We start from the raw sequence: 14,426 nt of genomic DNA on the forward strand, positions 1-14,426 counted from the left end.
CACACCCAGCTCTATCTACTTGTTCTTAAGTGTGTGTAAGCTTACATAATGAGAGATTCTTATTGACTGGCATTTCCTGTGACTTATTCTAAACCAGGAGTCCAGTTTGTATTTTGGGGCCCAATACACAGGTTCTGGGATAAAGATCGAGAGGCACTATGTGATGTCAGTCTGGCCTTGCTCCCTGACTGCTCTTTTTAGAATGGACATATTGAGGAGGGCTGACATGCAGAAAATAAGTGCTATGAATACTAGTGATATGACTATAATCAAAAGCTAAGTTTGGGTATATTAAGTTTAAAAAATTAGTATGAACTGTATGGTCACTTTTCTAGATTAGCAATTCTTTACCTTACTGCACAAAACAATAATTGCAGAAAGGTCTAACAAATGACTTATGATTTAAGATATAGTCCTGTGTTGAAGTGATATAAAAATTATATAAAGTGACCCGAATCAATTTATTTTACCAAATATGCAGAGCATTCTAAGCTGAATTTCCCCTTCATTAATCAGTCTTCTGGGTTTGTAAAGGGAGTGCCTCGGATTTTGCCCCAATCAATGTTCTGTAAATTGGGAGTGTCCTTGACAAGCTTTTCTATCACCTGTGGGAAACTAACCCACTCAACAACTGTATTAGCTATATCTTTCTGATAGTAGGCTACTTTCAAAATCCCTCAACTAACAACATGAAAGTAAATATCTGGAGCTCTTCCTTTAAAAATTTCGATGCAAGGATCCAAAATTTTTTTTTTTTTGGTGAGATATTTCAGGTCAGATTCTCTTCTTATTATCCAAGACATAAAAGTTCTTTTCTTGTTCATTAGAAGCAACAGGTACATGTACCTCCAAGAGCTTAACTACTGTTGTATAACCTTCAGCAGGCAATGATACCAATGCAAACACTGATGTGATCTTTTTGGACGTGTCTTAAGAGCCATCTAGGGTAACTGCATTACTGGATTCTCCAATGTGCCCTCAACAGGGCTTTGCGAGTGGGGGATCTTTTACAAACGCCTGACATTTTGGCACTAACCACGCCTCCCCTGAGGGATATGATCCATTCATCCGGGTGATCCCCACGATGACTCACTGCATATCCCCAGGAGATAGCTTGCTTATCTATCTTCCAAAACTCAGATGCTACAGTGATTTATGCTCAAATGTCTTCCCTTGACACCCACACTAAAAAGTGCTTCTAGAATGCCTACTTTGACTAAGCACTAGGCTTATGATTTGACCTCCTGGAAGTCTTCCTCACATATCTAATCAAGTGACTCAGAGGACTCCAGTTCTCCAGTAGTTTGTAACCAAGCGAACCCTTTTCTCACTGTGTTCTTACAGCTGCAGAAATGGCTACTTCTCAACTCCAATTTTTCTAGTTATGTAGTAGTTTATCTCAATCAACATTCTATAAAACGTAAACTGCCCTTGATAGAGCTTTTCCATCACTTGTGGAAAACTAGCCCACTCAGCAACTGCAATTAGCTTTCTTTCTGATAATGTCGCATACTTTCAAAAATCCCTCAACTAGCAACATGCAAGGAAAAATCCGGGGCACTTGTTTTAAAAAATTCAACCTAAGAATTCAATAGAAATTAAGCATTTTTTTTTTTCAGTGTGTGTGCACAAACATGTTCAGCCCCTTAGTTTCTAACCAAATCCTGACATCCGGCTCAGCCAGGACTCAGAGCTGCACATTCCCTACAGATGCCTGTCCTTCCCAACCTCTTCGGTGTGTCTCCACCTCTCCTTTCCTGACTCTTACATAGTGTTTCCATCTGCCATTCAGCTTTACCTGTCAGTAAGATAATGATCTAACAATATTAACGCCAGGTTAAATAAAAAATAAAAATGTAATCCTTTCCCGTCACTCTAACATAAATACTTCAGTAGCTGATGTTTCTAAGCCTGTATTCATTTTTTCATATTTGCAATGTTAGGTCCTTTTCTTCTACTATTTACATGGTGGACTTTTCCCTACCATTTTTATAGAATCATTAAAAAGAACAAAAAAGGGTTACATGATGTTCTATTTGAAAAGGGATCACAATCACAGTTTCTTTGTTGTTTAACACTGTGTGAACATCTCTGTGTGTGTATTACTTACCTCCCCCAATCTCAGTGCTAACAGCTCTGTTGGTGGCCAGATTGTACAGTGGTTAGAACACTAGCTCTAGATTATGCTCTGTTTGAAACCTGGCTTTGCCATTTACTCACTAGTGACACTGGGCAAGCTATTTAATATTTTTGGTTTCATAATCTATTAAATGGGGATAGTAATAGTACTTCAGAAGATTGTTACAATTAATGTGCAAAGTGTTTGAAGAGCTCAGTGAGTATTATCTATTATTTTTACTACTATGGTAACAGGAGGAGCTCACATTTTAATTATGGTTCCTCTTCTTGCCTTTGAATTATTAAGTTATCAGGAGAGGGGCTTGGGTTCAGAGGTTATAAATATTGCTAGGGATGGGCCTGTTTTCCATGAGATTAGACTCTGTGGGATTTAACAAGCTGGCGAGGGTTGTTGCCTTGGCTTTCCACAGAATGGAAGAAATGTTCAAGTTGTAGTTAAGAATGAAGTTACTAACAAATGCCTTTTAGAAAACTGTTTCGTAGTAACACCTACATCTTCCACCCGAGATCCTTACGCTTTAATAAAACTTTTCTTTCTTCTTATCGTTCCTTCCTGGGAGAACCTGATGGTGAAAAGGTGTAAAAATGATCCAAGGAGTCTGCTGTAGGCCGGATGTGATCGATGGTGATGACAATGACCGAAGGCGGCCCCCTCATAAGCCTTGCTGGTGTGCCAATCAAAGCGTCTTCAAGTTAAAGCACTGGCACCTTCCCAGTTTGGTCCCTTGTCACGTTTTAAAGACTAAACTTTCCCTTCTTGGTGGAGAATGAATTTGAACTTTAGATCTGCAAGAAAGCTCCAAGCCCACAGGCCACCCGGGACTGTGACATTACTGTGGCCTTTGTGACAATGATTGCTCCTGAGAGTGCAGCCCTTGGAGAGAACGTCTCAACAACATGCGCACAGAAACTCAGCTCTACTGTACACAGCGGGTGAGGGCGACAGGAGCAGCTCCCAATCCCACATTGACCACATTGTCCTGAAAGTACCAGGAGCACCGCACATGGCTTCCAGTGTTTCTTTGTCCTACAGCTGCCAGTTACTCTGTTTTTACAGAGTAACAAGGCTTAAGACAAGCATTCGGGGAACAAAAAGGGCAATAAAAACCCTTGAAAGATGTCTAGCCTTTTAACTAGTGTAATAACTTTTCTTCTAAATGTTACTTTTTCCGCCTTCTGGCACAGGATAATGCCCTAATAGTATCACCTATATACATGGAGTTATGAAAAGAGGTAAGAGCAGTTTTCAAGCCGTACTGGGCACAGACCCAATTGGAAAGGTCAAAGTAACGCAGAAAGCAGATGTAAAACAAGCCGAGGTCTGTGGACGGAGTCGGCCAGCAGTCACATACACTCCACACAGGATTGCCTCCTCAACACAGACGGAGCTCTGGGCGACGGGGCGGAGGATGCTCGCAAATCACTGAGAATCTAACATGAACCCACATATCCAGTGACTGGAAAAGGTGGGTTTTTTTTTTGTTTTTTTTTTTTAACCTTCCACCTTTAGCACACAGGAGCTTATTCAGACTCTATTAATGTCATGGGAAGGTCCAGAAAGAGAAGGGTGGTCACATTGCCTCCTGCAGCACTGAAAGCATGTGTGGCTTTTCTCGTGTGTGTGTGTATGTGTGTGTGTGTCTGTCTGTCTGTCTCCCACAGAAGCAAAACAGGGCAGGCAGCTCCTGGGGAGTTCTAGCTAAAGTGCCATGAGCATCAGTCTTCTCAGAGACTACTTTTTTCTGGGGATGGTACTGGAAGAGTAGCTTTTAGATAAATTTCTGAATCATGACCCTGAGTGACAGTGTTTTTGCCTTAGGACTATCTCCTGATTTGGACCTCAGTTCTACTCAACTAAAATGTCCCAACCCTTGTTTCTAACATTCACTTTGTGGGAAACCACCACCATATGAATTCTCCATAATGGAATTTTTATCAAGTAACTATTTAGTTATTTTAAACCTCTACAGAAAGATGTAATTGGTTCTTTTACCCTGATTGGGGCCCTTCTAAGCAAATCTGACTTCCTGGAAACCAGCTGCACTTGATACCAAGGTAAATCCAAATAAAGGACAATGCTTCACCATGTTCAGGAAAAAATGAGAGACTGGGTGGGAAAGGATAGAAGGGAAGGCCTTATGAACAATTATTTTTCTTCAACAGAAACTGTACTGTACATTTAAAAAAGAATTTGCTATAACAAAGATAAACCCTCTTTGAAAATATGGAAAGATTAGACACAAAAACATCGATTTTTAAAGAGCAATTTCAAAATACAGATTGTATTAACAATGTGATGTGGATTTTTTATAGAACTTTAAGCATGTACTACTTTCTGTAGCAGGCCCCGGGCCAGGGTGGGGTATGGCTGGCATGGGGGGCCCAGACACATCACTCTGGTATAAAGGTTGGCAGAAGGACGCATGGCATATGAGATGTGACAACTATGTGTACAGCTGACCTCCTTCTGCTAAGCCATATACAGATTTTCTTAAGTGTCACAGTGAAGATGGGTTCACTGTTCAGTTTGTTAATTTTCATCAAGTGTCTTTTGGAAACTGTCTAACACGGGTTTCTTTTCTGTACTTGGCTCCAATGTCACAGGCAACTTGCCAGTCGTGCAAGAATCGGAGGACTCTGACAGAAGCCATCCTGGATAATTCTGCCTATGCTGGCTAAACTACTTGTATCATTAAATAAACCATCCTTTGACTGTATTTTTGAAATGTTATGTCTGCCTAGGCATGAGCCTGCGCTATTTAAACATTAAAGTGGAGGCTCGTCCAATTTACCCTTGCCTGACAATATTTTTGTTTTCAGTTTGTTCAACTGAAAATAATCATATGCACTCCATGAAGAAAGCCGCGTTAAGGAGTAGCCGCTCAGGTAACTGGAGGGAGAGAGGAGCACCTAATAAATAGACTGGTAGTCAAACAGAATTCTCATATCATGTATACAAAAAAAGGGGACACATCCGATGTTGAGAAGTGTTTCAAATTCTGTTGTGGGTTCTAGAATCCACTGGGGACTTGCTTTGGGAAGAAGTTGAGTTCACTGGGACATTTCAAACTCCTGCATAAGGGTAGTTCAATCTTGTTTATATACAAAACAGTATCCAAAAAGGCTCTCAAAAGAGCCATGATTATGGCGATGAGCTCCATATGAAAAATGCTCTCAGAACCCACTTGGTATCCTAAACTGTTACAGGGCAATGCACGGGCTTTCCGTGCCGAGCACAGAATTAAAAATGGGACACAGCCTCTGAAGCCAAAGACTGGTAATCTAGTTGGGAACCAAGGCTAACATGCAGGAAAGGTCGTTAAACACTAGAAAATGGCATGAAATTAAGTTCTGATTCAGAACAAAGAGAATAGCTCGACCGCACAGTGCCCCTCCTCCCAAAAGTGACGATCTCAATGTAAAAGAAAGTCTGTTTCTCATGCCCCATTTGACACTTGGCACAACTTGGAAGAAACTAATTTCTACTGGTTACAAGGTACAGAGAATCCTAGAATCATTTACAGGTGGATGAGACCAACACTCTTTAAAATCCACTTCAAAAATATGTTAAATGATACAACCACGTAATTCTTTGGAGAAAAAAGGAAGCTGTCCAAGCTGCATCTGGGACACTCTGAAATCTATTTCATCCAGGGAACAGGGAAAGCTTATCTCAGAGTGATAACACCACCGGAAACAAATGTGTGCTGGGATGCTCTCCCTGCTCAAACTTTCCTTGCTGTGCGCAGGAATAAGCCGAGAAAGTAAAGAAGCCACAGGTGGGTGGACAAGCAGCCTTCAAAAGGAGTAATCCTCTGGGGCCCTGACTGTGCAAAGGACGGCACAGGGAAGGGAGGAAGGCAGGAGGGGCAGCTGTGCACAGGGGTTAATGCGGAGGCCCTGCAGGCAGCATTTACAGAAATTTTGGAAGGTAAAAACATTCCCTTTTCTTTTTTTTTCACTCCTGGCGTCGCGGATGGAAGAAGAAAACTAACTTAAAAAAGAGGAAGCTCTTTCACAAGGCTGAGGTCCTTGGAATAGTTTACTTCCAGGTCTCAAGAGTTTATGCTCCAAACTTGCGTCTGTAGCAGTTCAAGCTCACGTGCAGCCATGCAAACTGTTCGCTCTTAGGTTTCAGTTTTACAAGATGAATGCAGTCTGTGGTATCACATGTACATACAGAAAGGTTTTCTATGAAGTGGATACAAAAAATGAAAAATGAATCCCTAATCATAGTCACCAGCCATTCAGGTGAAAGTGAAACTTTGGAGCTATAGCAGGATGAATACTGAACACCAGTTAACCTTCTGGTTTGTGGTCAGCCACAAGCATGCTAGCTAGTGGACAGGTAGTATTGTCTTAGTGAATCGTGTAGTGAAATTTGTACAAAACCAACAAACATTCACTGTTGCTTACTATGTTCTAAATACTATGCTAGGTTATGAAAACAGGAAGATGAGAAAAGAGGTTCTGCCTTAGAAGACCCTTCAGTTTAATGGACTGCCACATATACACATGTTAAACGCCATGATACAGGTGTGTGTCCTCAGGGTGCCATGCAAACAGAGGGTAACCCAACTGGATGAGAGGAGGCCCCCCCAGGGGGACGCAAGCCTTGAACAGTCTTGAAGGGTGAGGCGGGGAGAGGCAGATTAAAGGGCCCCAAAGGGACCCAAGGAACCGGAAGCCACGTAAGAACTGAAGCAGTACGCTGTGTTTGGAATGCCGTTTGTCGGTCAGCGTCAGAGGAGAAACAGTGAGGCTGGGAGCAGAGGCAGGCAGGGCTGAAGAACGAGCCAATGTGATTTGAGGAATCCCAGCTCTTTCTTCAAGGGGTATGTGTAGGGGGCAGGACTTTTAGCAGTAAAGTGACACAAGGGCCTATATTTTTCCTAAGTCCCGCTGGAAGTCCCGCTGGCTACAGTCAGGGACGCCTTCTGAGAGAGGAAGGGCCAGAGATAGGGCAGACAATGAGGAGGCCACTGCAATGGCTCAGGTGAGAGAGAAAGGGTTCAACTAGACAGTAGTGGGAGGGCTGGAGGGGAGATGGTAGATTCTGGAGATAACCAGGGAGAAAATGTAAGGACTTGAAAGACTCTGTATGTGAGAGACGATAAATGGAGGCTTGGGGAGTCCAGGATCTTCAGTCCTTGGTTTCTGGGTTGGGTGCCTGGGTGGATACTGGTTACACTCCCATAGGAAAGGAAGACAGGAAGAGGAGGAAGATTCGATGGCAAGGGGGACAAGTTTAATTTTGAAGTAGATGAATGCCAGGTGACTGAGGCCAGGCAACTGAAACCCAGGGGAAAAGCCAGGAGAAGAGGTGAATGTCTGAGAGTCACCTGGATGGAAGCAGGAGTTGAAACCTTGAGAGTGAGTAAAATCTAGGAGAATCATGGGCTGAAAAAGGAGTTCAGGGAAACACTAGTAATTGAGGAGAAGATAAAAAGAAAAGCCCACAGAAGATAGAAATTACACAAAATGGGAAGACACTAGAGAGACAGGTAAACCATCAGTCAAAGGAGGACATATTTCAAGGGTGAGGGACCAGCAGTCCCACACCCAGCAGACAGACACACCGTGGAACAAAGGAAAGCCTACAGATTTCATCGTCAGGAGCTAAGTGTTCAGAACTGAATCGTGCTCCCTTTATGCATACACAAAAAAGGTGGAGTTCAAATTCTCAGTACCTTAGAATGTGACCTTATTTAGACATGAGTCTTTACAGTAAATCAGGTCATTAGGGGGGGCCAAATCCAACGGCTGGTATCCTTATAAAAAAGGGACATTTGGACAAAGAGACAGGCATAGAGAAAGAATGGTTTGAAGAGACAGAGAGGACAGCCATCTGCAAGCCAAGGGGCGAGGCTGGAGCAGATCTTCCCTCACAGCCCTGAGAAGGAGAAGATCTCCCCTCCCCACCCTGCTGACACCATGGCCTTAGATTTCTAGCCTCCAGAACTCTAAGGGAAACAATGCATTTCTATTGTTTAAGCCAGCCAGTTTGTGGTGCTTTGTCCCGGCAGCCCTAGCAGACTAAGACAAGAAGTTTATCTCGAGGAATGTCAGCTGTACACTATGGGGGGAAGTCAGATTGGAGAAAGTCGAGGCATGAATGAGAAGTGAGGAAGCGGACGACAATTTTATGAGGTTTATATGAGAAGAAGCTAGAAGAGTGCTTAGTTTAGTTTAGTTTCAAGAGCACAGAGACCTGAACAATCTCCAACACAAATGGACAGATTTTTCTAGAAAATTATTGATTAAAGTATATTTGCATAAAATAGTTCATAGCTGTATGCTTTTAAAAATGTTTATTGTAGTTATAACAATTTTTGTTCGTTGTAGTATTTGTGCATTTTCTCCCATTGCTCCACTAATCTGTTTGCCAAAGATCTGTTATTAATTAAAAATAAAGGTTTTTGGTTTTGTTGAAAAACAGAATAAAAGCAAAAGACAAACTGAAGTTATAGGGAACGGATAACTGGCAGAGCAGGACCCTGATGGGGTGGGATCAAGGGCACAGCTTTGAACCCCTGGTCCTTGAGAATTTGGGGAGGGAGTCTCCTCGTTGGGAGGAATCGGGGAGTTGATGATAGTGTTTCTGATGGGTGATTTCAATTTTATTCATCAAATAGGAGGAAGTGAAGTTATCTGTTTAGAGTGGGGGGTGGGGTGGGGAAGGGAATGAGCAGGATGGCGAGAATTGAGAAGAACTGCTTCCCAGGCAGGGCGAGGAAGCTGAGCGAGGACCAGTGACTCGGAGGGCCTGGTGAAGCTGGAGACATCCTTTCCCTGCCTGGTGCAGAAGCAGCAGTTATGGTGGGATGCTATAGGATTCATCCAGGCTCAGCATTCTGCCAAGCCGGTGTGACCAAGGGATAGTACAAGGAAACTGAGGATGCCGCTGAAAAAACGGTTTCAGTGTTCGAAAATGGAGAGCAAAGCCCCAGCCGGGTAGCTCAGCTGGTTAGAGCATCATCCCCGAGACGCCAAGGTTGCGGGTTCAATCCCTGGTCAGGGCACAAACAAGAATGCACATATAAGTGGAAGTGGAACAACGAATTGATGTCTATCTCTGTCTCTGTCTCTGTCTCATTCCCCATTCCCTTCCCTGCTCTCTCTAAACTCAATCAATAAATAAATTTAAAAAATTGTGACCAGAGGGGATGGGAAAGAAGGACCAATAAAAACTGAAAATGGAAGAATCCCTTTGCATTTCAGATCAAGTTGAGTGGGAGATGAAGTGTGATGTAGGAATGAAAAGCTACAGAGGTGCGGTGCTATTGGTCATGACAACATGAGGCAGAGCAATGGGAGAAAGTGGACAGAAAGGCCATAGCAGTTGAGGTCCTGACACTGTAAGGGAGGGAGTGGTAACAAAGGCAGGAGCTGGGGTGGAAAGTATCAGTCCTCAACGATGTGACTGAATGACAGATCTGTTCAGCGTGGTGATAAGGTGGATTAGAGAGGAGCTTAAACATCAAAGGAAGAGAGGCTTCTTATGGCTTTACAAGTCAGACAGATCCTTACCACGGGGTCAGCTTCCATTCACATTTAAACACCCAACATCTGGAGAAAGGTAAATTATTAAGTACTATTTGTAGATCCAAAGAAGTAAACTTTAAAGAGCAAAATGAAGTTTTTTTTTCTCTTTGATATGAGTCATTATGTGCTAAAATTATACACATATTATATAAAAATTACGGATAAAATTTTAGACATACCAGAAACTCCGGGTGGTGTCTTAATGAATTTCCCATTAAAATGACCAATAACGGCTTCACACTTTTCTGTTGATTCCATTCTATATTTATTTAAAAAAAAATACACACATAAATATTTAGAGATCTCTTAGTTTTCATTTTGTCGTGGGCATGTGAATACATTCTTACGGGTTTAGTGAATACAAATGAAACCTAGCATAAATGTGAATAAGAAAAAGTGGGTTTATCCTACCTTTTACCTAGCTGTTGCTTGCATACCTTCATAGTAAAATAAATGTTAACGAGTACATTCTGAATCATATAAGAAATAAGCTATATCTAGGGTGTTAAAGCATATCAAAAGTATAATTTTTGACTACTTGTTGGAAAACTAACAATCAATACACAATAGCTTTGGTAGTCATGATATTGAATTAAACACACACAAAAAATAGTTTAAAACACTACTGTAATTACTATTTGCTAGAATATTTTAAAGATGGGCTCTCCTTTCACACGGTCATAAAAAGAAAGACTCAAAAGCTGTGACAAGAACGAGTGTCAATCAGAGGATGTAGTACATTATATGGTTTTTACACTTGCTTCAAGTTTAACATTAAATTTAAGACAATTATGTACCTTCATTTTAATCTTGCCTTTGGAGGAGTAAATTAAAGGATGGAGCCTAACTTTATAATTTATTCTACATCCTCTACAGGGGGCTAAAAACATTTCAGGGGAATTAAATTATTTTGACTTATTTTTCTTTAATGGAAAAAACACTGAATTTTCTATTCAAAATGTGCTGCACTCCTGGACTACCCAGAGTTATACACAGGTTTTAAGAGATAATAATAGTTGTAAAAAAAGCAGTGTAATTTAATTGGATTCCATCTTTGGATACAGAAATAAAACTACTTGTTCTGCTTTCAGAACACCCACAGAGGTGACATGTTTTAGATGGCAGTATGCTTTTCCTTGTTTCACTCCGATCTTTTTAACCAATCAAGTGCACACTGGAGACTCTGGCCCTGGTGACTTTCTACTGGAGACCATCTTAGTTGTACGATAAAATCATCTGGCTTGACAGGAAGGGCAATGGACTAAAAGCCAGAGGACACTGTCTCAGTACTTGGCAGCCCAGTGACAATGAGAAAGTCCCTTCTTTGCCTCAGCTTTCTTATATGTAAAATAGTAAACAGCGTTCGCTTTGTTATTGCATAGTCTGTGTGGTACACTGATTGACATCAAATAGGATAATGTATACAGAAGCAAAGTGCCAGCAATTTTTCCTTCAAAAATCAAAATCAGTACTTTGAGACATGTAGACATTATCTGTTACTGCACAGTATTTACAGGCTCCTAAATTAGCACCACATAAAATAATCTTTCAGATTAAAACTATGGAACCAGTCAAAGCTCCTTCTAATTAAGATTTTTCCTTTAGAAACCAAATCAACCACGACACTGATATCCTTTCCAGCGAGGAAGGGACAAAAGTAAGATGAAGGAGTGATGGCACTTTTGATCTATCTGGAACATTTTACTTCTTAAGAAAATAAATCTGAAGCAAAACTGTAAAATGTTTCCATTGGTGTAACAATTGGTGGTTAGATAGGTGTCATACCATTGTCTTATTTTCTGAAAGTTTGAAATATTTTATTTAAAAATGTAATTCACTGGCTTTATTGATGATGAATCAGACTTCTCTCTAATGAGAAAAACCACTGATATCTGTACGGAATTTAGGAGTCAGATTGTTAATTTGAAGATGTTACAGGCATCCTAATATAATTAATAAAATATTAAGGGCACATACTTTCAGAACTATCACTCATGTAGTATTTCCTTGCCTTGAGTCATTAAATAGTAGTGACCCCAGGTTCAAGAACACTAATGAACTTCCAAAAGATTTAGGAAAATGCAAACCAATATTTACACATATTTTAAGTTCATGGTGTAACTAGCTGCTAAACTTATGGCTGAAATTCTCTTCTTGCTCAATAGTTATTTTCCAGGAAATTTAGCACAGTTATTGTTGTTAGCATAATAAAGGCAGGAATGCATGCTTACCTAGCGAAGCCAACGCCACGACTTGTACCACTGGAATCACGTAGTATCCTTGTAGAAATAACCTGTCCAAACGGTTTCAGCATATTTTCAAGTTCTTGCTCATCCATGGACAGTGGCAGATTAGAAATATACAGGTTGGTAGGATCTTGTTCTTGTTGCTAAAACAGGACAGAGAATTGTCCATTAATTTTCAAAAGAAGGTGAGATATGTTGATATATCTACTTTTATTTAGCCACTCTCTTTGCTGAGTCTTTCAAAGTATTACTAGTAAGATCATGGGAACTACAGAACACACAAGTCACCTTAGACACTTGAAAACAGGAGCTGAAGTCTGGACAATCTGGGCAGGTCAGACACGATCCGACTGAGCCTTTTCTTAGCAGGTCAGGAACTGCTGGCAGGGACTGCAGGGTTGGAGTGCATCCACGCATGGAACCACAACTCTCAGCTGCTTGCGGTGTTCCCCAAAATAACCAACCTCTTCTCTACTACTATTTTTAGGAGCCCACTGCAGGCACACTATTGTGCAGAAGGCTGCTACTGCTAATAATTCAATCCAGAAATAAATGTGGGATTTTGGACCAAGTCATCTAAAGCCCAGTGGGGCTCTGCCCAAAACCCCTCTTCTGCTCTGTGGCAGAGTCTGCTACTTTTGAGTTGTGACACTTGGGAAAAGAAGAGCTCCCACATTAACAAAAAAAAAACAAGAAAACTCAATGTCATACTAAATGATCAATCCTAGGAGGATCAAATTTTAGAATCCACATCAAATTAAACTCTAGAGCAGATGTGGGAGGAGAGTTTTGCTAAATCCTTGCTAGTCAAAGAGTGACTTACGGGCCAGCACTGACAGAACTGCCTGCTTGCGTATTAGAAATGCCAAATCTTAGGCCCTGTCCCAAACCTACACGATCAAAAGCGGCATTTTCACAATTTGCTTGCATATTAAACCCCAAGAAGCAATATTAGGTCATATGTTACTCATCTTTTCTTTGCTGAGGCAGAATCAGCTAAAACTAAAGATACACAGCAGAACTTTCTGAGAACCAGTAACTGTTAGGTATATTTACTAAGAGTATGGTATTCAAATCATCAGGAGAAAAACCTATATGACTACTGGAGTATTTTCTGACCAGTCAAAATTCACCTCTGAAATTGTGAGATTAGGATAGCCTTAATTTCAATTTTAAATCAGGCGTTCCTTTGATCTTATTAACCAACTCTATCTTTACATATTAAACTACGCAAGCTTATACTATTCCTTTAATAAACACTATTAGTAAAGTCATTAACTGATGTTTTAGCTTTAGGCAACAAAAGAGCACACTCATTATATTTTAGATTTCCAAAATGCACAGTGCTTTAAAAATACATGTGAGGCATATGCATGTTTGAATTTGAACAAAGTCTCTACTTTCAAATGTATCCTAGCACTAATGAGACCTGAGAAGAATCTTTTCCTTTTATATACTCCTCGTGTAAGAGTAAACATTGATTTTTCTGGAAAGATTTAACGTAAGAATCTGGTATCCTAGAAAATGAAAAATACTCTGGTATTCCCAAGAATTAGTTATCAAAGACTGAGAAACTGTGAGCAGGAAGTACCGTCCCTGTGCCGTCCTGGTTCTGACCAGGCAGCAACATGGAAGCAGGCTGGTCCCAAAGGTGCAGAGCAGGCTCCCAGCGTGGGTGACCCAGGCTCTCAGGGGTGTGTCAGTGTGGCTGGGTCCAAGAAAACAGTAAAATTTTTCAGGGGAAAAATTGGGACAGTTGTAACAGAACAACAATAAATTTTTTTTTTTTATTTTCAAATGCTCAATAGCAAACTGAATAGTCACCCTCATTAACCCTTCCACAGACTAAGCAAAACGGCAACCATCTTCGTTTTTAGCAGAAATTAGGTAGATTCGATGTGGTATGCTGAGCAAAACCCCCTAATGACAATTACATAAAGTGTATCTTTAATGTATAAAAACTGAAAGTGGTTTAATAATGCATGACAGTAATAGATAAAATATTTCGAAATATCAAGAGAAGCAAAACGGTCTTCTGTACTAAAGTTTTCAAATTCTTTTGAGATGGATGAGATGAAAGGTAAAATCCTATTTCTACTTCACTCACTACCTCCACCAGCTTCACCCAATTAATCACAAACCTCCATTTCATGTTCACTGTAGCCTCCCAAAGTTCTAAACTTCCCTGCTGTGCAAAAGACTGTATTTGTGCCTGTGAAAGTCTGGTCCTTAATTGGCCAACACAGAAGGGGTCCTTTCTGTCTGAAGGGGGTATTTAGGGGCCCCATAGCCTAGTACAGCTAACTGACAATGGCAGTGCATCTCATACATCCCAGACTCGTTATAAACCACAATTCCAGTCCTGTCTTCCAGCAGTTAAGCCAGGGAGATAAAAACACATTTTATGAATACTATGATGCAGATTTGTACAAATGACAGTGGGAGACAGAGAAGGGAACTTGTCTTAGAAAGATCAGGAAAGACTTTTCAGAAGGC

At 40.9% G+C, this 14,426-nt stretch overlaps 1 protein-coding gene across 5 annotated transcripts in view; it reads right to left on the minus strand.

The window, feature by feature from the left end:
* RBMS1 (RNA binding motif single stranded interacting protein 1) overlaps positions 1 to 14,426 on the minus strand; it is a 208,493-nt gene that overhangs the window by 14,481 nt on the left and 179,586 nt on the right. For all 5 annotated transcript variants that reach the window (XM_090280252.1, XM_090280254.1, XM_090280242.1 and 2 more), the window contains exons 5-6: positions 11,916 to 12,073; positions 9,864 to 9,943 (exon numbers count right to left, since the gene is read on the minus strand). In XM_090280252.1, the coding sequence (XP_090136378.1) occupies positions 9,864 to 9,943; positions 11,916 to 12,073 (238 nt within the window). The remainder of the gene's footprint in view (positions 1 to 9,863; positions 9,944 to 11,915; positions 12,074 to 14,426) is intronic.

The sequence above is a fragment of the Furipterus horrens genome, unplaced genomic scaffold, assembly GCF_987537825.1.
Source record: "Furipterus horrens unplaced genomic scaffold, mFurHor1.1.pri manual_scaffold_1, whole genome shotgun sequence".
In the NCBI taxonomy this organism is placed as follows: domain Eukaryota; kingdom Metazoa; phylum Chordata; class Mammalia; order Chiroptera; family Furipteridae; genus Furipterus; species Furipterus horrens.